The following is a 24,765-nucleotide window of genomic DNA, read 5'->3' as shown; positions in this document are numbered from 1 at the left end:
CGAACATATTATATTATTTGACCATGACTCAAGTCTGTTAATTAAGCATATGTTTAAATACGAAATCATGATTCCGACAACATAGGAATACCGTATATCTAACAAGAAACCATTCGTAATTTTTATGCGTCGATGTCAACAGGATTACAGATCTTAATCTTTTCTTTCTCATGCAACCATGCATCGCAGAGAAGATAAAAGAGTCATAACTGCTGGGAGTAAATGTCTGCAAGCTTCTGGTATGAACAAGCTAACTTTATCAGCATATGAACTAAGAGATTGAATCACACGTAAAGAAGCAAAAATAAGAACAAAGTTTGAAGTGTCCGTGTTCTAGGAGGCACCTATATATTTCCTTCACAAAACTTGTTCGACCACTGCTATAGTGCTACGTACTCTCCATCTCCTTAAATTCTTCATTGAATGATTGAACGGTCGACGATGTATTCGTATCATTTACATTCAATGGTCGATGAGGCTGGAAAGGCACGAAGTTAGAGACATTCGTATTTATGGAAAAATGGATTGTGAGGCTTGCATGGTCTGTGACGCAATATGGGCTGGTCCCTGTAATTAATTGTATGATCTGGAAGAAGCTCCTGCATGCATTATATGTAGACCTTTTATAGAAAAGAGAAAAAAAAAAAAAAAAAAAACAAAGAATTAGTGCCGAGAAAAGTAAAAGATTGTAGAAAAAACCACATGAAAAGCAGTCACTAAGGACATGAAAAATGCTACGAGGATTAGGGATGGGTTCAAAAAACCGAAAACAGAAAAAACCGACAACCGAACAGGACCGAGGCCGAAAAAAACCGAACCGAAACTGTCAAACTGAACCGAACCGAATCTGGCCAGTTCGGTTTTGGTTTTTAGGTTCGAAAACCGAACCAAACTGATATATATATATATATTTTAATATTTATAAATAGTTTAGTCATAGAATCATAACAAAACAAAACCTGTTGCCAAGTTGGTTTCAGTTTTTTAATTTTTATGAGGAAATTAACAAAACCTTGTAACCCTAGCCACTGGTAGTAGCAGCCACACTATCTGTTTTTCATTCCCCTCTTCTCTCTCTCTCGTTCCCTGCCTCCAGATTCCTTTCATGAACCCTAACCCAGTAACCCTCTCGCGCAGCCTGAGCCTCCTATCTCTCTCGCCCGGTCTTCAACTTCAATCACTCTGTCTCTCTCAATCTCTCAGGCGACCCGCAACGGCGCGACCCTTCTCACTCTCAATCTCTCACACCTCGCCCTCGCCGTCAGTCTCTCATCTCGCCGTCAGCTTTTTCTTGCCGTTTCGAGTCTCGACAGCAAAAGGTTAGCCTTCTCTCTCTCTCTCTCTCTCAGTCTTCAACTTCAATCACTCTCTGTCTCTCTCAGTCTTGAATCTCAGGCGACCCGCGAGTCCGCGACGGCCCGACCCTTCTCACTCTCAATCTCTCACACCTCACCCTCGCCGTCAGTCTTTCATCTCGCTGTGAGCTTCTTCTTGCCGTTTCGAGTCTCGACTGCAAAAGGTTAGTCTCATACTCTCATTTCTCTGTGTTTAATTTTTCTGTTCTATTTATCTATTGAAATTGGCCCTGATTAGAGAATGATTCATTTCATACTTTGCATTTACTACTTACTCTTGGATTTATTAGTGTTATGAATTGACTGAGATCTATGAAAGCACATGTATATGGGCTTCTGCTTACCGATTCTTCCAGATCTGGTATTTTATTGACTTGTGAATTTCATACAGTGTGCTTATTTTCAGTGTGATTGTTTCTGGGTTTCTTTCTACCGTTACTACTCACTTTTCAAATTATGGTTAGAAGGATAGGACTTTGTGACTCCATATCTGCCTTTAAAATTCAATGTGATTGTTTGTCTATTTTCTGGATTTATGCTGATTAACCACGTAGTGAGATAACGGTTGCATTGTTGTAGTCACAATAAAATTATGTTTCACTTCCTAACTATGAAGGCGTCCATTTCTCTTCCGTCAAAGCCATATGATATATATCTTTAGGTCTTTACTAAAACAATCATTAAAACTGCATGCAGAATCAGAGAATACCCATGTTTCAGAAATTGTAATATTTGATTAATTATTCTTTGTCTTGATTGAAGATTTTGATGGTTTTCTGGGATTTTGAGAACCTGTTTGTGGGTATTGCTTTGAATTTTAGATGTATATGTACACAATAAAACTATTGGTGGTTACTATTATCTGATTTCATGCTCTGCACTCTTGTTTTAAGTTCATCCAAATCATTCCTCGAAATTTATAATCTCAGAAGAGGTTTACAGTTTACACTACGTATTTTCCTATGAGAATCTGTAACTGGTCTTTTATTATGCAATTAGGTGGACCAATATGCAGAACCATAATTACAGTAAAAACATATTCCTTCGACCACAGTATTACCCACCAACAACAACTTTATCTTATTTTTAGCATATTTGATCTTCCAAGAGAGAATTAGGATATAAAATGAATGACGGTTTGTATTGAGGGCATTAAACGTGAAGTAATCACAGAGATATGAAATGTAGAGAGGTGTGAACAGATGAGGGTTTTCTTTTATGTTCTTTCCTTGTTGGTTATACATGTTGATTTTGATTTGATGGTAAAGTTATTAACTGCATCAGAATGAATGGTTGGTTTGGCATAAACTAAGTCATTAACTGCATCAGAATGAATGGAAAATCGGAGATAGGAACATGACTGGTTGGTCTTTCCTCTTCATGTAAACCTATGCTTGTTGTGTCTGTCTGGTAGATATGTTAAACCAGAGTGCCTTCGAGTCAGATTTTGTGAGGGGGTTTTCGTGTTAAGTGGATTTTACATATCATTTGATATATGCTTGATTTCATTTGGTTTATCACAGGATACACCTTATAGGTCTGTTCTGTCTTATTCTTGCTGCATTTTTGTATCATTGGCCTTGAAAAATGATCACATAAGATTAAATCATAATTTTTTAACTTTTATACCAATAACCGAATCTGCACCAATTTACTTGTGTATAAGTTTGTAGTAGTACTAACTGCTATCCTCTTATTATTTTGTGTGAATTAGATGAAGTCAAAGGCGTCAAAGGTCTCAAGGGCCTCAAGCTCAAGTTCAAACTCAATGAGATCAAAATCAAATAGCCCTCAGGATCAAACGAACTTTGAATGTTTATTTTCATTGTCTTTGATTCTATTAGAAATTCGGAATGCTTATTTTATCTATGTTGAAATGGGACTTTGATTTTATTTATACTCCTCTAGATGTATTACAAAATGGCTGCAAATTGTTTTCTTTCAATTTTTTTTTGCTATGGAAAATTAAAAAAAAAAAAAAAAAAAAAAAAAAAAACCGAACTGAGAAAAATTGAACCGAACACAAACCGATAGAAAACCGAACCGAATAGTAATTTCAATTCGGTTTTCGATTTTGGCAAAAAATTGAATCAAACCGAACCCACCCCTAATGAGCATTGATACAATATTCATTACTTGAATTTTGAAAAGACTGTTAGGGCATGTTTGGTAATGTATTACAAAACAATGTATGAATAACTGATTTGTAAAATGAAAACAACAAATACAATTAAATGCGTTTGGTGAATTAATCCCAGATTTTTTTTTTTTTTTTTTGAGAAAGTAAACATTGAAAATGTGTTTGATACAAATATTAAAATGTAAAAAATAATAATTAGTGTTTTATTTTTTGTTTATGTTATATAATTATAAAACGGTGGTGGTGGTGATAATATAGATGGTGGTTACGAGTGATGGTGTTGATGGTGTATGGTTAATGGCAATCACGGAGTGGGGACGAGGCATTGGTGGTGGGAGTGGTGGTGCCATATATGGTGATTGTAGCGAGGAGTAATGGTGGTGGTTACGGTGAGTGGTTGTGGTGAGTAGTGGTGGTGGCAATGGTGGTTGAGAGCTAGCGGGGGATATGGTGGAGATGGTGGCCATGGTGGTGGGGGTTTGGTGATGAAGATAGTGGTGATGTTGGTGGTGGTGGCAGTGATGGTGTTAGTGGTGGCGGTAGCGGTGGTAGCGATGGTGGAAGGTGGTGATGGCAAGGAGGTTGGCGGTGGTTGTGGTGATGGCAACGATGGTGGGGTTATGGTGCCGGTGGCAATGATGGCAGCAGTAGTGGTGAGAGATGGTGATGACAAATATGTTGGCGATGGTGATGGTGGTGGTGGGGTGATGATAGCAGTGGTAATGGTGGTGGTAGTGGAGGCGGCAGGAATTGGTTGAGATATTGATTGTGATGATAGTAAAACTCTTAACTTTATTGCGTAAATCTTGTGTTTTACCTTGTATTTGAAAACTATTCTTAAAACACACACAAAAAACATCAATATGATAAATTACATAACTTAGACTAGATATTATATTTTGTGTATTTCATTTTCTATATTTGTTATTTATAACGCATCTAGGGCCCGCCTTGGCCCAGTGCTGGCTGGGCGATCTCGGGGCTCAAAAAAATTGGGGGCGCCAAAATTATTAGGGTGGTATATTTATATATATTTTCATAAGAGTATAAATTTATAAAATTTGGTTAAATAATCAAGAAGTTTAACTAGAACTGGGGGTTTTTGTTGTTTAAAATTAACAAGGAGATCATTCGTTCAAAACTCTGTGTATTTATTTATTTTCTAACTTTTACGAATTTATTTCGTAAGGGTACAAATTTATCGAATTTGGTCAAATGATTTATAAGTTTAACTGGAATTGATGATTTATGCTGTTTAAAATTAACAATGAGGTCTTGATTTCAAAACTCTATGTGCGTTTTTTTACCTTCCAATTTTTACAAATTTCTTTTCATAAGAGTATATATTTATAAAATTTGGTTAAATGATCAAGAAGTTTAATCAAAAGTAGTTGTACATGTTGTTTAAAATTAACAAGAGGTCCTAAGTTTGAAATGCTATGTTCATTTTTATTCTTTCTAATTTTTACAAATGTCTGTTTGGTTGTTGATTTATTTTTAATTACTAGCTAGTAGCTATGTGGATTGTAGTTTTTAGACATTCATTCTAATTCAAGTCTAACTTCAACAAAGAGTAATGAATAGACCAAGTTTTTAGACTAAATTTGCAAACAATAAGGTGTGTCACCAATAAGAGATAAGCACGTTAATTAACATTTAACTAATAATCCAATCATCAACAATCACATCATATGGTTATAAATCTGGTATCCCTAGCATTAACCTTCAAGAAATTAATGTATGTATGTCTATCGATAGTAGGTTTAATTTTGGTGCTCATTCATTGCTGATACATATCAATTAAAGACTCAAAGGATATGATTGTTTTTTAAGTCCCATATGTTAATAAGGAAAAACATCTTACTATTTAAATAAAAAAACACTTTAAAAGTTCAAATAGAAGGGAAACAAAACTCATTATCTATCTATTTGTAAACCCGAAGTTTTTTTGGTTCCCTTTGTCACAATACAAAATAAATTAGCTTTTTTGTGTTTCTAAATTATTGAGTTTGATGTGCTTCTCTATAATATAAATTTATCGAAATCTTACGTATGAAAACAAATAATTTTTTTTTATACGAAATTAGGGCATGATAGCATCGTCATGGGCCTAAAAAATCTCAAAACCGGCCCTGAACACACCAAACACATTTTGAAAAATTGTTTTGCAAAATGTTACCAAATAGAATCATGACTCCCTTATAATTCACATTCAGAGTTTGTAGCCGCAAGGTATAGAGGATGGCCATTAATAATCTCTCCGTCGGAAAATGGTGACCGGCTCCAATTCGTAGCCTTGAGTCAAGCAACTCGTCGAAAACAGAAGAGAGCAATTTGAAGCGCGAGATGACTAAGACAACGAGGTTAGGAGGCGAGAAAGAGCAGTGGTGGGCAAATGGCCCCTTAATGGAAATGTGTGATCCTTTACATAACGGCGCGAGTTCAAATCCCAGTAATGACTAATCTAACATCTAATCTAACAAAATCGATCGTTTGACAAAAAAATAATAAAAAAATAGCAGTGGTGGGAAGAAAGTAAAACTACCGTACACATAAGAGTAAAAAAACAGAAACTAAAAACTAGGATTCTCTCCCGGGAAAACATAAAATTACCAAAAAGAATTAGCATAAGCTTTTATCCAAAGGAGTGTTCTTACACATGAAATACTGAGTGAATTGCTTGCCAATATTCAGTTAACTCCAACACCAAGCATGGTTACAACTTTAGCAATACAAAACTGATGCAATCAACGAACGTGATCGATATCAATATCGATCACTGAAAGGAGCCTTTAGTAGCTCCTCCAACACCAAATAAACAAGAAAACACCTATGCTGACAAAATAAATGCTTAATGGGGCTTCCTCAAAACAACAAACTGCCCCTTGTATGTGGCACTCGCTAAAAAATGATGCCTACAAAACTATTACTGCTGTACGCTTGCAAAGGTAACATACAAGCTCACAGAACTAATATACGAGGATGATACGCGACTTAACACCCTTACATTAAGTACGCAGAACACCAGAATCTTCAAACAGAAAAAACAGTCTTTGTTCAGATTGTTTAAACTAGTCGTGTTTTGAGGAGCTGGAGTGTTCAGATTCTGTCACTCCAGATGAGCCACTTGATGACATTTCACTGCTAGAATTCCCTTCTTTCCCATAGCCTGTTGATGCTGGTGCAGGGTTCCTCGGAGGATCATTAGCTGCAGGCTTTGCCCCTTCTTCTGCTAGTCTTTTCATCATGTTCATGATAGTTGGTACCACCTTGGTCGACAAGGATAGAAGCCCGGGAAGCTGCAGGCGCAGTATCACACGATTACAAGTCAACTTCTAAATAACCCTTTGCAATAACAATATGTTGTTATTCGTATTATATGACCGGAGTCCTATCTTAAATAGTTTGGGAAGGGATGAGGGAGGAGATAAACTTGTGATTTGATACTCACAGCACCATTGCGGAATTCACCCGCGACGTCTAGCTGCACCCATAGGGCTTTAACGAGTAAAAAGCCCACAAAGATGACGCACAGATAGAAAGGATTTCTGCCATGAAGGTATAGTGAGAATGGTGGTAATGGATAAAATAAAAGGTAGAGCACCAGCATCATCATCTACCTTCACAAAAGTATGTACCTTAAAAGTGTCATAAATTCATTGAATCCCAGCACAATCAAGGCAACAATAGCCCACGGAGGTGGCAACCAGTTGTTATTACGCTTGTTAGCTTCCTGAAAAGTAAAATAGCATAAGGAATGGACTAGGTGTGACTATCAGTAAGTTAAGCTCATAGAAATACTAAATTGAAGAGCTATTGATAAGAATATTTATATCACGTGTATCGTTCAATATATTCATCTCAACCGTGGCTAAAAACTTTGAATCTAATGTATTCCAAGTAACAGTAACCATTTATGCAGGGCAATAGCAAAACTGCAAGCATTGACTCAGCTGCAAAATATAAGTTAAGCGGCCCTCTATAATGATTTGGTTTTACCTCCTTAACTCCTTAGAACTATTCTCTAATCTCTACCAACAATAACAAAAGATGAAATATTACATGAGTAATTCAATTAAGAAATTCTGTTTGAAACACCTCTTGAAAAAATAATGACCCATTTGATTTAAATTAAACAAAATCTAGCAAGGCATAAGGTCAATAAAGGTGTAAATGCACTGCAATGGTACAATCTAAATCTAAACCCAACAAAAACACAGTATAACAATAAAAGCCCACCAAATAATACTTTATAGGAGACCCAATAAAAAACAGTTCATGGATTCCATTAAGAAAAATAAGAAACCATAGCAGATGGAGGATGAAACAAAACATATATATTAGCAAGCATTGTATCATACCTGTGCAGAAATAGCCTGAGAAACACTGTACTCAGTCTCTGCCTTGAATTGCCGCCACAAAGATTTGCACTGGACAGGTGTGATCAATGTTTTTGATGCTGAAATCTGCAAATAAGAGGGAAGTCACAAAAGCTACTTGGTGCTTACATGAAAAACTAAGGGCTACCAGCAGTACCACAGAACGAGCACATAAAAGAATACATTGCCAAACCCGACTAAGACTTCCGGGATCAGCTGAACCCCTGGCTATTAACTGTCTTTTACTTTGCAAATTTTTTTGTTAAGTTTGGTTGTCTTTCGTTAATGTACAACCCCTGTTTAACCACTATAAAAAAAAGTGTAACTCCTTGTAGTTGTAGTTACTAAAAGAAAATTTTAATCATGAGTAATGTGACTAGTCACTACACCCATATATGCCTCCCCTATTTCAGTTTTCTGTTCTCCTATTTCATATTTTACTTAAGTTATCTAGATCATCTCAGGTAACTGGGTGGGCCAGTGCATGCATATGCATAATATTTAAATGTTTTTATAAGAGTTTTCAGTGCTGTATTTTGAATTTGTGATACACCCATATACTAAATGTCATATTTTGGCATATGCATTCTGACTGGTAGGCCAATGTCATTACTAAATTTTACCTTTTAGTTTCCCGACAATGCTAACACTATTTTCTTAAAGATGGGACATTGCAATACAAACAACAACAACAAAGCCTTATCCCACTAAGCGGGGTCGGCTATATAAATCCTACAATGCCACCGCGCTCAGTTTTGAGCCAACTCTAAAATAAACAAAAGATGGGACACTGCAATACAAATTAAAAATTCACAAGCTTGAAATTTAAAAATAAAAAAATAAAAAAACCACCTCTTGCCAAGTGCTTGAAGCCAGTGGGTCAGCGGTCGTGATACTCCGATCTTTAACAGCAGCATTTGTGGAATCCACCAAGGCAAGGGACAAAGTATTCTCAATATTATCAGCGCCCTCATCATCCAAACGGATTGCAGCCATAACAGAAAGCAATTTTAAGGACTGCAAAAGTTGAAAATATAGTTGAGAAATCTTTACGGAGAATTCAGACACAAAATGTAACAGATAATACAGAAACTGTGACATACCGCAGAACGAGCAGTTTTGGTAATTGATCTAATATCTTCCTTCCCAGTCCAGACACGTGGCATTGAATCAGAATCATGGCTAAATAACGTTGCAAACCTGTAGATAATTTTAAACCATCAGAACCATGGCTAAGTGCTGTTGCAAACCTGTAAGAAAATTAAATCTAAATTTGCATAAGATAAACTCAAATTTAGACAACTGAACGCCTCAGAACCATGGGCAAATTCAAGCTTAATTTGCATATGATAAAATCTGAAACAATTAGACACCTGAATGTGACCATTGCAAGGATTTCCTACCTGTCCTTCATACGAATCAAAACCCTTCCAGCCTCTTCCTTTGTTTTAGCTTCTACCACACCTCTTGCATACGCCTCCAGATTTGCAAGTATTTGGCCCTTAGCTTCTTCATCCATATCAAAACCAGAAAGTGCACTAGAGAGCCCGGAGACAGCTGATTCTGTCTCACGCCGGAAAAGTTTTCTTATTGAGGGCCAGGTCTCACTATTAGCTCCATCTAGAAGAGCCTCTACTGGTGCCGATAATGCATCCTTCAATTTTGACTGAAAATGTAGTCAAATTATCAGCATGGTCCATTAGATAATTCAATCAAGAAAAATATAGGTCAAAACCATATAAGTTTTTGCTTGATCCCAGTTCCCTTTTAATTTCCTTCTGCACTCTAATTTTGCTTGGGTTCTAATTATCCGTTACCCCAATCATTCCACAAGGACCAGTGAAAAAAAATATGCCAGTATACCTCATAAAGTGCAGTAAGTTCAGATAGCTTAGCAGCACGAACTGAAGCAATATGGGCTTCTATATCTCGTTTAAGTTTATCCCTTACTTTTGATGTGTCCCAGTTTGCTAGTGTGATAACAGCATCTGCAAAAATAATGTGTTAATATTACATTGTACTTTCAAAGCATGAAAAAGGAACTGAAGAATGAATGAATACTTTGCAAGAGATAAAAAACTCAAGAATCATCTTTTTTTCTATAGCATAACTTAACTGAAGTTCCTTCAGAACGCTTACTCGAGCCAAAGCAAACGTATATGAAACAATTCTAAAACTAAATTGTTTATGTCCACAATTTTTTTATGCGTATGTAAATCCACTTAACTCAATTCAGTAACAAATCGAAATGATAGATTCATCATATATCAAAACAAAACATTTCATCATAAAGTAAAGAATTTTTTTTCTAAATATTTGATATTTTGATAGAACGGGAGTTCTTTCGTCTCGAAATCCGACTACTATAAATTTGAAGAGGGCTCTTTCTTATTCTATATTCTTTCTAAATTCAAGGACTAACCGCTGTACTGAATCACAAAAAAATCCGGAAATACATCGATGACTTGTAATAGAACTTATGCTTGATAGAAATATTAGTATCATATAGAGTCGACGAATGAGGTGCGTTCATTAAAAATTTTAAAATTCACAGACGAAAAAATGGCAAAAAAGAAAGTATTAATTTCCCTTATATATCTTGCATCTATAGTATTTTTGCCTTGGTGGATCTCTCTCTCATTTAATAAAAGTCTAGAATCTTGGTTTACTAATTGGTGGAATACTAGGCAATCCGAAATTTTTTTGAATGATATTCAAGAAAAGAGTATTCAAGTCTGTGGAGCCAATTCAAAAATCTGTTATTTTGAAGTCTCCCCCTTAAGAACACATTGGCTCTGGTAGGAAGAAACACTTTACTCAACTTGTCCTTGAACGTGTTATAAGGTGTACACTAGTACATGTCAAACTGTTTCGTGACCTATGTATTCTTCGATTCATCAATTTAAAGGCTTCTCATATTTTGTAATTCAGTTTTTTTAAATGTGTTCTGAGGAGTGTACATCGATACATTCCAAACTGGTTATGTATTCTTTAATCAACTTAAAGGCTTCTCTTATTTTGTAATTCAATTTTTTATTTATTCTTAAATTTTCAGCTATTGCTAAAAAATGGAATTCCCAAAACATACCTGCACATCCTTCATCAAACAGAGCCATAAAGGACTGAGAGCAATTATGAGCAGCCGCTGAAAATCCCTCCCCACCTTTCAAAGCCTTATCAAATGCTTCCTTGAACTTATCCAGAGTACCAGATCTTATATGTCCCAGTAAAGCTTGGAACGCAGGTTGGACAAGCTAACAATAAAGGAAAAATAAGATTAGAAAAAAGGGCAGAAAAGGTGAATAAGAGAACAAAGACATGAATAAGGTAGATGGTATTGGAACTCATTTTATATACAAAAGGGATAATTTTATGCAAAACAAGTTAAACTTTAATCTCTTGGAAGGCCTCAAAAAGCTTTACTATACATTGGTCTTCAATTTCCGTAGGCAAAAATAACTTGTTTTCCAATACATTTGACATGTATAGCAGATTCAAGGAGGAACTACAAACATAACTTGTTCTTCAATTTCTATAGGCAAAAAAATTACAAAATATGCAACACTGCATAGCCTCAGCAGGCCCTACAGGGGGGAGGGGGAACAAAAGAGGAGCATAGCTAGCACAAAAATGACATCGAGATTATTACTTGCAGCAATTTTTCTTCGAGCTGCTGGCGCTTCCCAGTTCTGACACCCTCATCAAAATATATAGCCTCTGCATCATACCTAAAATTGCACAAATAAACATATTAATCAACTAAATACAAAGAACTATTCAGCCACACAAGGCAAAAGGTGAACTGCAACAGAAACCTTAAACCTGAAGTTGCTCAGTACAATTAAAGCGAAGGTAAAGTTACGCGCACATTTCTAACAAGCAATTTAACGAAAAATCTGAACATAAAACATAAAGCAGCCAACTTTATTTCTCTTCCTCCCCTTTTACTGTGTCAATGAGATTCTTTCTCTTTCTGTTATTACCATTTTGTGTATTGTTCATTCGTCTTTTACAAGGCCTCAACCTTGTACCCAAAAAACAAAGGAAAAACCTTGACCAATAGCACGGACTAACACTTGATCACCCACTATTCCGAAAGCGCTTTTGGTATTTGACATAACAAAAAACCATAGTGTAACCAGTGCCCATCTTCCAGTTGAATTGAAATGAGGCTCACTTAAAGAGTCTTGTGTATCATGAGTACCATAATCCAGAACCTAGAGGCAAGTTTCTACAACAAACCTAACGTGACCATCAAAGTGAATTCTAGATGTTCACAGAAAGTGCATGCTACCTAATTAGCACAAGACAGTTAACGAACTTCTCTCTCCTTAGATCAAAATGTATTCTATAGCTTTGCCGCCGAGAAAATCAGATGAAGATACTTACTCTGATAGATAAGTATCAAGGATTGAATTGAGCTTCTTCCCAAAGCCAGAAATAGGACCAGGACTGAATAGCCTCATCCAACTCACTCCACTCCTGTGATAATTTAGGAGTTCAAGGGCCACCAAATTTATAGCATCAAGATTTTAAGAATAAAAAAATGTGGTACCATATGAAAATAGATACCTCATTTCCTGCAAAAGCAGCATACTTCTCATTTGCAATTTCTTCACAACGTACAGTAGCCACCATGACCTACAATGATTGAACAAAAGATGGCTTATTTAAAATACCATGCATAGGACATGAATGTCATAAGTGAGAATATATTCACAGGGTTACCTTGTGGGCAGGAAGATCAAGATCTTTGTTTTCTTTGATGACTTTCCATATCTGTTGTGCACTAAACGAAAACCCTGAAGCAGGAACCACTCCCCGTCGGTCTCCAGCAAGACCACCAGGTGCAATAGAATGATAAAATCTCTGCCTCAAGCTAGCAACCTTAATTTATAAACATAATTTACCAAAGAAAGAAAACAAAAATGTTAGATAGCTATATCTAGCAAAAAGCTAAAGTTCATTGTATCCCAAGAACAAAGAAACCAATATTAAATTTTTAATTTAACCTGATACAAGGCTAAAAATAATTCTATGTGATCAACAGACACACATATAGACATATACCTGCTCCTTAAATTGCTCTTCCTTTTCTTCATAACTTGAAAGAGCAACAACCTCAACCTAGCCATTCAATCATCAAAACATTGTCAATACACATGATTCATAGTTTTCACCACAATAACATCAAATTACTGTCATTCTTTAACAGTTTAGCCAACAAAAATGAGTACATGTCTATGCTCATATGTCAAAAAAGTATTGGCATCTTACATTAAAAAATTCACTTAGTGGAGTTTCCTTGTGGGCTTCAGGCTTAGGAACAGAGTCCCATATCTGCAACAAAGGATAAAGAAGGTTGAAAATAAACATCAACTTAAGTCAGAAAATAATAAGTAAAGAAATAAATCACTTACCTTCTGAATGTCTTCTCTAAGCACTGGTTCTAAATTTTCCAACGGCGTCTAAACAGAGAAAAGGATACAATCAAAAACTCAACCCAGAATTGAAAAGACTTATACAAAGAAACAAAGTGATGCAACAGGAACTAAAATATGAATAATAAATGCAGAGTAAAATTGACTCCATCTCAGGCTACGACGTAGGAAGCTAGAAGAGAGGAACTAACCCTTGTCTTATCACGGATGACAAACATCAGGGTTGTTTTACGCGGACTAAATAATCGCATCATCACCTGTTAGTCAAGCATAAAGTTATAAAAAATTAAAAAATTTAAAAAAAAAAAAAAACAAAAGCAATCTTATGACATTTATACTAACTGCTTAAACACAGAAGCTAGGTATAAAAATACTTGGAACACAGTCTTCAGGAGAGGCTTGTTTGCAGCTTGCTCACGGCCTATATCATGGCACCACCTGGAAGATAAAAATTGTTTTAGAGAATAACTCACATGGATTATGGAAAAATGAAACCCCAAACAATATATTAATTAAGAGCAACTAAGCAGGATATAAAGCAATACATATTGACATGGTTAGACTAAAAAATATTTTAAAGGGTAGAAAAACTCACATGTTTATGAGCACTATATCTGAAACAGCAAGAGCAAAGAGGGCACTCTGCTTCTCAAATGCAGTATCATCCTTGAAAAGAAAAACAGATAATAATAATCAAAACAATTATGTCATTCTTGTCCAGAACTGTTTAAACAGTTAGATCAAATGTTACAGTAATGTAGTTCAAAATAAACGAATTAAATTACACAACCTAATTCCATATTAAAATACTTGAACCTGGAAAAAGAATGTTCACAGAATAATGCATTACAGCATGGAATAGTTAATAAAGACTACAGACATTTGCGAATCCACTTTCTACCATCTTATAGTTGAGATTGATGCATTAAATTTGAAGATCATTTTAATAGAAAAGCACTGATCAGTGTTTTATAAAATAAAATAAAAATGAACTTGTCAGGTAGTTGCACTCTATTAAGGGTAGTGCTACCCACACACGCATTTTTACTTCTCACACACCCCCTTTCCATTTTCAGCCATCGGATCAAATGAATTAAAGAAGATCAATGGCCAAAAGTTAACAATGGTGTGTGGGAGGTAAAAAGGGTGTGTGAATGGCACTATCCTCTATTAATTCCACAAATTAATTGATCATAGCAGCAAAGGAATCATAGCATTTGAAGGCTTCACAACACTCAAAATTAAAAAAATGTACAATTGCACGAGAGAAACAATGATAAATCCCTAAGTGATAACACTTTTTCCTTTCCGTTTTCTCATTTATTTGCTAGTCAAATTACCAACGTCTACTCTTACTTAATAGAGTAAGTATTGATTTTCTTTAAGCTACAAGGGCACAGAAGAATATAACAGAGAACTGGTTTTGATGATAAAATCCAAGCATGACCATTAATGATAATTTAAAGATAACTAAAGTGGGGTGTAAAAAGCACCTCTCCTCGTTCTCTTCCATCGGTACCCTCTAAATCCATTACAAGAGTGCAAGGCTCAATGCCGGCGCATTTTGCAACCCAAATACCTTTGGTTGTTTGCGACCTGGAAAAAAAAAATGCGCCCAACATTTTGTGATCATAAAATAAAAACATAACTAATTTAATATTGAGCATCATGAGAACTTGCCTTCCTCTAAAAGCATCCATCTCGCGAAAGTTGGTAGCAAATAAATGATTTAACAATGTGCTCTTTCCTGGCCAGATCATTAGTAGGAAAAAAAAATTAAGTGAAACCTTAACATATATTCAGGAAGAAGAAGACAATATGACATTCCTCCATGCAAGCTAAACTCAAAAAATAGCTTATCAGTGTCAGATTTGAAAACAGAAAACATATTCCATAGAAATTCATGCCTTTAATTACCAAAGCACATTATAAACTCTTCTCCGTCTGATTTAAACTTCAAACAGGTAGCAATATACTGAACAATAATTTAATAAAACACACTTCATCATATCTAAACCCTCAACAAAGTTACCCGGGAAAAATAAAGACTTATATGCTATGCTTGAGGAAATGAATGCATACCACTACTTTGTGGTCCCATAATGGAGACAACGGCATAAGAAAGTCCGCATTCAGCCAATTTTGCCTCCTTAATAAACTGATCAATTCCGGTGACATTGAATGTACCATCCCCGTCAAGAAGCTGAGTAGAGCAGCACTCCTCACTTTTTGCTGGATGAGAGTGTGCTCAAATGTTAGATAAGAAACAAAATCCATGGATTTCAACGATACAAAATGTCCTTAAGAAACAGATAAAGAATTCAATCTGGCACACATTAGGTTTGTTGATTCAAATATCATGGAAAGCATTTATAAAAAGCCAAAATAAACAAAGACCAACTGTACAATCAAACAAAATAGCCACCAATTTTCTCATTACTCTTAAAAATTCATCCAATCATATATATTTCTGCGTGCCTTTTGTACATCACAACAAAAACATAATTTTTTTAGTTCTTGAATTTAGAAAGGTAAATTTTTTACACTGATCTGCAAGTATCATGCAAATTAACCTTACCCCGATATTACATTGCTGATGAGAAAGTTAAATCAATTACATTTGTGTAACAAATTAATCTAACTGACCTCAATTAAGCCAAAAAAAATCCTATAATCCCCAGATTAACATCCAATTACATTTCCGGCATCTCAAGCTTAACTCAATGAATAAAAGAGAAAACATTTTGGTATGTTTTCCTACACTTTCTGACTAACCAAACAGAAACAAAACAAAAACAAAAAAAAAAAAAGGGGGCTTTTACAACCAATTATTTCCCCTTAATCTACCCTTCAAAACCCCAAAATTTGCATCCAACTGATGCAAAATCAATCAAATCAACCTAAATTAAGTTATATTACACGAACAGTTAAACACAAAAACTGAAACCCAAAGTAGAAAATGCTATATACGCATGACCGCTCTCTGTATCACAATCAATAAACGTCTGAAATTGATGGCAATCAAGTGGTAAATCGCAATTAATTAATGCAAAACGGAAAATTAAACAAATGGATAAATAAATAAACGTCTGGTTATAATTATGATTTGGGTAATATAAATCAGGTGGATCGGAGGAATGAGAAGGTACCCATTTTCGGGCGAGATTGGCCTCGAAGAGCTTGAGATGACAGGCTTCAAAATGTGTGCGAGATTGAGAGAAAGAGATCGGTTAGGAGCAGAGAGAAGAGAGGGAGAGAGAAAGAGCAAGCGATCGCAGAGGAGAGAGAGTTTGAGCTTTTGTTCTTAAAAAGTGGGCGTGCGTGACTTTCTTTTGTTCCTCTAATTACTTTTAGGTGATTCCTTTGGCTAAATCATTTTCTTTTAATAGGTAAAACTTTTTTTTTTTTTTTTAAATTCCCTCATTTTACTTTCTCCAATCAACTTGATTGAATAATTTAACTAGTATTTAAAATATTCACGAAATTGTTATTTTTTTTGTAATATATTCGAAAAATCAAATGATTGATACAGAAAGGTAAAATGCAAACTTTACCTTATATCGTCGAGATGTAAGAAAATCAGTGGATATTAATAATATTTACCAATTCACTACAGAATTCCACCAGAACATATTGCTGATTTTGAACTTTTGAATTTTTTTGAGAAATTATTGTCATTTTGATTAAATCTAAATGAGTTGACCCACCCAATTACAAATTTTTATAAGTTTTGTTGAGGATAACTGATATCGATTTCGTTATATCCATCGATATTTCTATAAATTTGTATATCGATATTTCCACCTATATCGATATTTTAAACACTAAATTTAATAGACACCAATATTTTTTTCTTGTAGTGAAAATATGCTAGTTTTACCTATAAATGTGGTATTTGCTAATCATTTTGATTAATTTATTCAACATTAAGAATATTTTGTTTCTGATGTTAAAGCTTTTCAAACTTTTTTTTTTTTTGTCAAATGATATATTTTGTTAGATTAGTCATCGACAGGCTTGAATCCACTGTCAGTCATACAAGGGCTCAACACATTTCCACCACTATGGTAAAGGATCACTTGCTCAAACTTTGTATTAAGGCAAATAGGATTCTAAAGCATCCCCAATGAAAATATGCAAATTTGATATTAGAAAAATCATATTATATTCTTTTTTACTTAAGAGAGATGTAGATGAGAGTTATTACTTTTGATTTTATTTATATTTTTTGATAAAGACGATACTTTTCGATAAAGATTTATCTTGTACATTTGTTAAGCATTTGGCATCCCTAACCACTGTTAAATGGCACACCTCATTTTAAAGCTTTCAACTAGAAAATCATGTTGTTGTCAATTTTCGCATCTCGAACACAAAATCATAGAACATTACTAACATGGAATTCTACGGCATTTCTACTAGACCACTTATTAGTACGCATGCTATGCATCAAATTTTAATTGAACATGATGGTTGAAAAAGAAATATTGTGTGTGCTCTTTATATACACACATACAAAAGAACTTGTATACTATACGTATCATAAACATGTTCCACAATTTAATTAAATCCCCGTCCTCCAAAAAATTGATACAAATTAGAGGACAAGCATATATTTCATAAAGCCTTTAGCTATTGGTCGCCATTTCTCGAGGCAATTATGACACATGATGACTTACGGAATTATTAAAGTTGAAAAGAGTGAATTATTATTTGGAAGTTTTAACGAAAAGCACATGATATATTTCATTTTAACTAAAAATTATATTTTTACACTAAAAAATGAGTCATGATACTATTCATATTATCCTTTATTTTATCTTTATCATTAAAACTCAAAGTTTTCAAACCTTTTTCATTAGTTTTCTTTTATTATTTTGGAAGATTATAGTTGCACATATTTTTCTTCTTTACACATTGTTTTTACTTTTAACTAAATATTATATTATCGAAAAAATGTATATTACATGAGTTCACCAACATTTGGTGTTTTAGGTTAATAATAAGAGAATTTGTGTTTTTTTTTTTACACATATTCTTGTGCTCTCGTCAAAACTGAAATTAGTTATATCAAATGACAACTAGTACTACAGTCTAGAGGTATTCTTTTTCACTTGTAAGTGAGAGGTTTTAGGTTCGATTTTCACCAAAGGTGAATTTGAATCACATTATTGCTAGCCTATTATAAGTCTAAGCCCACCCCTTTTCCTTTAGCGTAAATAATATCGTTTGTTCAAAAAAAAAAGTCACTTAGTACTACGATTTAGTGGTATTTCTTTACTAGTAAGCGAGAAGTTTTTTTGTTCGATTCTCACCAAAGGCGAATTTGACCCACATTATTACTAGCTCATTGTGAGACTTAACTCACTCCCCACCTCCTTAACGTATATAATATCATTGTCAAAAAAAAAAATTCTTGTGCTCTTGTTACAAGACGATACAGCAATTGTTTTTGTTTTTTAACAATCAATATTATCTATACTAAGGGAGAGTGAATGAACATAACATCACAATGGACTAGCAACCTATAGTATACAAATTGATATCCAAAATGGATTTGAATCCCATCCGGATTCAAATTGTGAGGATCCTAAGGATCCTCATATTCTAGTCATTCATCGTACATCGTGCGGTCATAAATTATTTTGAATTTCTTATTAAAAATTAAACACAAATAGCACCTAACAAAAAATGGTCGCATAATGTATGATGAACAGCTAAGCTATGAGAATTCTTAGGATTCGCAAAAAAAGAATCCGAATAGGATCCCCACCAAATAAAAAAAAAAAATCAAGATAGGATCCCACAAAAAAATCAGAAAATAATCCCTATAAAAAAAATCCGGAGAAGATCCCACAAAAATGATCGGAGAGAATCATCGTCTCTTCAAAATAGGGGTGCATGGACCCACGTTATTTCACCGACCCAGTTGCCGCCCAGTGTCGTTTTCAAGAATTGAAAAAGAAAAAAGGTTGGACGGCTCGATCGGCATGGACTTTGCAGCGCCGTGGGGACACGCCCAGCTCGCAGCCTTCCGTAGTGGCTGCTTTCGGTCCACAAACCCAAGCGTGGGACCCCTCTTTGCTCGATTCAATATTCAATATATCTTCCCGCGGTTTTATACTAAAATTAATCACCAAAATACATTAATATAATAATAAAACAATATTGAATAGAAATGAAGAGCGATGGCTCTCATCTGTATCGATATTTTTTATTTTTTATTTTTTTGTAGGGTGGTGGTGGATAAACTTTTTATTGTGATGGGAAACATTAATGATACACCATATATTTTTATGCAAATGGTTGAAAATTTTATCTAAGTTATTAACTTTTTAACATACATATTCAACTATTTATATAGTAACACATGATGTACCACCTTGTGTGCTGATCACACTAAAAAATTTCTAGTGGTGAATGTTCCATCATTATTAAACAACATTCGTTTGTCGAATATTGGTCAACAAGATGAAGTTATAAAGATAGTCCAAAATTACACATTCATTTATTAATAATACCAAAGAGTAGTGATAACCAGGTAAACGTTAAAGGTCTGAGTCAAGTTTGTTGTACATCTTGTTTCGCTTTGTTTTCTAAATTTTTAATTTGGCTATGAGGTACTATGCTTTTAGTATGAACCAATATCTCCATGTCTACGAGTTTTACTAATTATTTTTGTAAAACTAAAGGTATTTTCCCATTTAGTTTGTAGAAGACTGAATTTGTAATAAAAGTGTAATTTTCAAATTCTCTTAAAACTTTTTTTGTTGAACAACTGATAGTATCTACATTAAAGATGAAGGAAGCTTAGTCTCATAATGCACTAGCAATAATGTAGTCCAATTTCACATTTGATGATAATCGAACCTAAGATCTTTCATTTACAAACACATACAAAGCTACAGAGGGGGCCACCCCTCCCTCACCAGAAATGAAGCCTAGGAGTAATGATATGTCCTTCCAATGGGGTAGCCGCAAAGGCGCAAGGAGGTGCGGCTGCACCTTCAGTCGACAAAAATCAAGCCTAGAAGCGAGATTCCACCCCTCTACTTACTACTACTTCTCTATTGCGGTTGCAATGGCAACGGATCCCTTTTTTTTCAGAAATCTAGGCCAAAACAACGTTAGTAAAGAAGAAAGTTTTAAATGAAACTGGTTTGTTTTGTTAAAATGAAGAACAAAACAGCAGGTGACCCATAATCCATATACACACACATATTGACGCACTTTGTGGTCATCTGGCGATCTGCATAGATTTTCCGCTCATTCACTTTTAGGTTACAACTTACGTGGTGATATGAGATGAGATGACATGTTAAGGTCAAGTTTTTAGTGATCTATTTGTGAGAGTTTCCCTAACTAAAATTTTAAATCCAATTAGCAGGTTAATTGGATGCCATATATGGCCTATACTTATTAAATTTTTTCACCACCAATCAAAATATTTGCTAGGAGCCTAATTAAAAAGAGTTTGACTAGATAACGTAAATTTTTTTAAATACATTTAATATACATAGGCATGTGAAAAAAAACGTTTCTCTTGTAATATGATTCGACATGTTGTATTATTAAATTATCAATTATATATTAATTATTAATTGTCTATGTAATTTTTATTTGAGCTAGGATTTTTTTAAATAATAACACAACATGCCATGCGCCATTATCTAGAAACCATTCCTAATGGAAATTGTCACGAACCTGAAGTGGTCTTATGGAGCTCATTATCTAGAAAAATAACATGAAAATAGTGGTGTTTTAATGAAAGTCACTCACTAAGTTGGGATGTATTAAGTAGTCCCCTCACTCATGAATGTTGGAGAATAAGTTTGATCACTTATCAAAGGAATGATGAAATGGTAGATCAATGATTACATGATAGCATGGTTGTTTATACTGAGAAATATGTCTTTGCTTTTATAGATGATGAGCCTATTATGCGATGTTTTATTGACGTAAAACTTCGTCGTTAATAATTGTAACTTGTTTATATTGATAAATTAAGAACGACAGTAATATTGTCTACTATCTAAAAGGATTTGGTTGTCTACATTTTCTTGGGATCATTTACCCTTCAAAATTTTGCTCCTCCTCTTGACACATCTTGGCTTTGCCACTGCTTACAAGTGAAGATGAATACCACTAAACTGTAGTACTAATGAGAAGGAAAAAAAAAGCATTACAAGAAAGATGGGGGAAGACTGTTCTTGTCACGCCCCGCCCCGAAATATTTATTTCGGGAAATAATATTGGTGATAGGCCCAAACTAAATTCTTGTTTAGTTAACTACCATTAATCACTATTCCTTACTTCAATTCCTTAATTCCTCACAAAATTATATCCATATTTCAATTATCAAAACATACAATTAGATTATCAATTAAATCCCCAAATTCCTTCTATTAAAACAACTTTCCAAAAAAAAAGTTAAAATTCTTGATTATTTAGGGCTGCATCTAACCCTTGTTAGACTACCTACGTATCCTTGAGCGGGATTAAGCCCTTCGTAGTTCACCATTCAACCTTTTATCTATTTCCGAAAATATTCTAGAAATGAAATATTCACCATTATGCTTCCACAATTGAATCACATCACATAGGTACCAAATACGGATTTAAAAATATTAAAATCTGCATGAAAATGAAGCGTCAGCCCACTGGCCACGCGCCACCGCAGGTGGCAGTTTCCGACAAACGGACCCAATTTTTCAACTAACTCTAAAAATTACTAAACTTTACAAGCAAGTAGATTTCAATGAGAGGAACAACTTTCATACCTGGGCCAAAGTCTAATTCGGTCGGGAAACACCTGAAATCATCCTTGGACCACCGAACCCTAGAAATAGGTGTTCTCAATTCGACCTTAAACGAACTTCAATGCCCCAACCATTGCTTGGGCTTTGTTCCATACATTGAGGGGAGACTATTGGTGATGGTAATGGCTGGAGTTAGCTCCAGGTTTTGGCGAATCGAGCCCAAACCCACCGTACCCACCATGCAGGTTCCTCTTAAAATCAACCATTTTTCTTCGGTTTCTTGGGTGTAACTTGGGAGGGAGGACAACTGAGTTTGAAGTAAGGATCATTTTGGCACCGGTTCTGTCGTTAACGGTGATTGGAATCGGGAAATCTGACCGGGTCGAGTCGGGGGTCAATGAAGGATCCAATTTTCTCCTCTATTTTTCCCTCATTTCCCCTCATTTTCTCCATCTCCTCATTGGCGGGTTCCCCCATCTCCTTTCCCTCCTTTCTCTCATTTCTCTCCTTCCCTCTTCATCACAGCCACACACGTGGCATGCTCCAGATTTTCTGGAACATTCCAGATTATAGGAAAATTACCAAAGTGTCCTTAACTTTAAACGTTAATAACTCTTTCGTTATAACTCTGTTTCATGAACGGTTTGCGCTTACCCGTTCGTAAGTTCAAGTCCTATTCAAAATATAAATTGTGACCTAAAAAGGTCTACAGATTTTAAATAGTTAATTTCTAAACTTTAAACCTCATAAGCAGTTTAATTTAAAACTGAACTCAAATAAATTAATATAAATTCCCGAAAAATAATATAAACTCTCAATACTACGAGTACGTACATTATAATAATTCTCGTAACAAAACTTTACGATTTTTCCCAATTCTATCTATGGGACCGTACATCGATTTAATTTCGATTTTCTTCACATATTCACAATTATGAATATAAAATTCATATATTTAAATTTTCAGGGTGTTACAATTCTGTTGACTTTTCTGTCCTCTGGCATGAAAAGAAATCAGAGGGGGAGGGTGGGATTCTGGATGACATTTGGTATTTATACACCTATCTTCAAATTCATCAAAATCCATCCTCTATTAAAATCCTAGCAAATCTTTGAGATTTTCACTACCTAGACTTGTATGGACTTTTTTATAATCCTTAACGACTACTCCCGGATTTAGATGTATTCCTTAAAATCCTCTAAAATTCTGATTTGACTACAATATAATTTCAAATTTTTTTAAAATCCTAATTTACTACACTCAAATTTTAAAGTCTATTAAAATCGTATCAAATCCTGATTGGGTTAATGACACTTACACCCCCTCAAGTTTATCGTGTTTTCACAAAACCCCATCACGTTTGAAACTTAACACTAACACCCCTTGAGGTTCTAATTGGCTTTCACATAACCCATTTAGGGTTGACATCACCTTAAAACATTTTCTTAAAGACAAATTTAGCCTTATTTTAATTGATTTAAAAATAATAACAACTTTGTTTAAAATCAATATAGGGGTTTAGGGCCTCGCCCCACCCCCCCGGCGGCGCCCCCCTGGGCGGGGTTTCACCACAATATAATGGAAATTCCTAACATGTTTCACCTCTTCCCTAGCCGTCATCACATGAAGCTACTCCTTTGTCCCGGTTTTTCGATCAATCAGCCTCTCCACAAGCTTGGCCTCCCTCTCTGCCATAAAAAAAATATGAAAACCGCCGAATTTCGGAGAATCTTCCTCATGAAATGCAAGTTGTCATTGGAAACCTTGAATCTTTTATGCCGAATTTTGGAGAAAGATCCAAGTCCATGGTAGAGGAAGAAAGATAACAATATTTCTTTAATTTTCTTTTTACTTTTTTATTTTTTTCTCAAACGATAGATTTTGGTAGATTAGATGCTAAATTAGTCACCGACGGAGTTCGAACCCACACCATCATGCAATGACTCAACTTCTTTCCACCACTGTGGTAAATGACCACGTGCTTCTTTTTATTTATTTTTAATTATAATGAGGGCAAATTTTTCCTAAAGGGGTTATGTGAAAGTGAACTAAAACCTCAAGGGGTGTTATTGTTATGTTTCAAACGTTAAGGGATTTTGTAAAATCACAATAAACTTGAGGGGGTGTTAGTGTAATTAACCCAACCTTAATTTGACTACACCCTTAAGTGGTTAAATTCTCTTAAAACTTTTGAATCTTCATTATTAAAATTATAAAGTATTTACTATTATTTTAATGTACCATTTTGGAGAATTCTATTACGATTGCTGCTAAAAATGTTTATGTTTTCGATTGAGTTGGTTGTGGTTGTAGTAGAGGTTTCAACCTCTAACTATTTGTTTCATTATCTTTACTAATTAATAAAACACTCATTGTCAACCAAAATCCTATGAAATTACAAGTTTAGCCCTCTAATTAAAACATAATATGAATAAAAAAATATGGGGCAAAAATTTAATTTCACATAATCAAAATTTGCTATTTTTTTTCAAAGCCTCAACTATATGCAATCCTAACATATCTCTAATTAAAAAATTAAAAAATTCTCACTCCCACATTCTCTATCACTCTCTTCTTCTCTCATTCTCTTTCAAAAACAAAAATAAAAAAATTTCTTACACACTTTGTGTGTGCCCATATGCTAGTCTATATAAAATAAAGGTTAATTATGTCCATTAGGCGACAATGAA

General features: G+C 34.6%; 2 protein-coding genes across 3 annotated transcripts; one reads left to right on the top strand and one right to left on the bottom strand.

The window, feature by feature from the left end:
* Window positions 1-981: 981 nt before the first annotated feature.
* LOC125478678 lies at window positions 982-3,252 on the top strand. Of its 2 annotated transcripts, none has more exons than XR_007259452.1 (3): window positions 982-1,319; window positions 1,383-1,519; window positions 3,070-3,252. XR_007259452.1 is itself a non-coding variant. In XM_048587082.1 (3 exons), exons 1-3 carry the CDS (start codon window positions 1,106-1,108, stop codon window positions 3,071-3,073), a joined length of 342 nt encoding a protein of 113 aa, XP_048443039.1. In that variant the 5' UTR covers window positions 985-1,105; the 3' UTR covers window positions 3,074-3,252. The 2 variants fall into 2 exon arrangements, 1 of the variants encoding a protein (XP_048443039.1); XM_048587082.1 differs by having other exon boundaries at window positions 985-1,319; window positions 1,396-1,519.
* Window positions 3,253-6,104: 2,852 nt separating this feature from the next.
* Window positions 6,105-16,645, bottom strand: LOC103957172 (protein ROOT HAIR DEFECTIVE 3). Its single transcript, XM_048587169.1, is given in 24 exon segments — window positions 6,105-6,794; window positions 6,947-7,043; window positions 7,134-7,228; window positions 7,857-7,961; window positions 8,727-8,891; window positions 8,978-9,074; window positions 9,278-9,540; window positions 9,738-9,862; window positions 10,963-11,128; window positions 11,524-11,602; window positions 12,264-12,322; window positions 12,324-12,356; window positions 12,447-12,515; window positions 12,603-12,761; window positions 12,945-13,001; window positions 13,152-13,214; window positions 13,295-13,342; window positions 13,507-13,572; window positions 13,690-13,753; window positions 13,911-13,981; window positions 14,809-14,911; window positions 14,996-15,062; window positions 15,398-15,547; window positions 16,465-16,645. Coding segments are annotated over 24 exon segments (2,433 nt in total). The 5' UTR covers window positions 16,469-16,645; the 3' UTR covers window positions 6,105-6,566.
* Window positions 16,646-24,765: the final 8,120 nt, after the last annotated feature.

The sequence above is a fragment of a genome, unplaced genomic scaffold (assembly GCF_019419815.1).
Source record: "Pyrus x bretschneideri cultivar Hongxiangsu unplaced genomic scaffold, Pyrus_bretschneideri_v1 Contig26, whole genome shotgun sequence".
Classification (NCBI taxonomy): Eukaryota; Viridiplantae; Streptophyta; class Magnoliopsida; order Rosales; family Rosaceae; genus Pyrus; species Pyrus x bretschneideri.
This window is presented reverse-complemented; position numbering and strand designations above follow the sequence as displayed.

Excerpts from the sequence above, each read along its gene's own strand:
- LOC125478678 (XM_048587082.1), top strand. The coding sequence starts at position 1,106 with ATGAACCCTAACCCAGTAACCCTCTCGCGCAGCCTGAGCCTCCTATCT. Across the intron at positions 1,320-1,395 it reads TCGAGTCTCGACAGCAAAAG|GCGACCCGCGAGTCCGCGAC; the intron begins GTTAGCCTTCTC and ends CTTGAATCTCAG.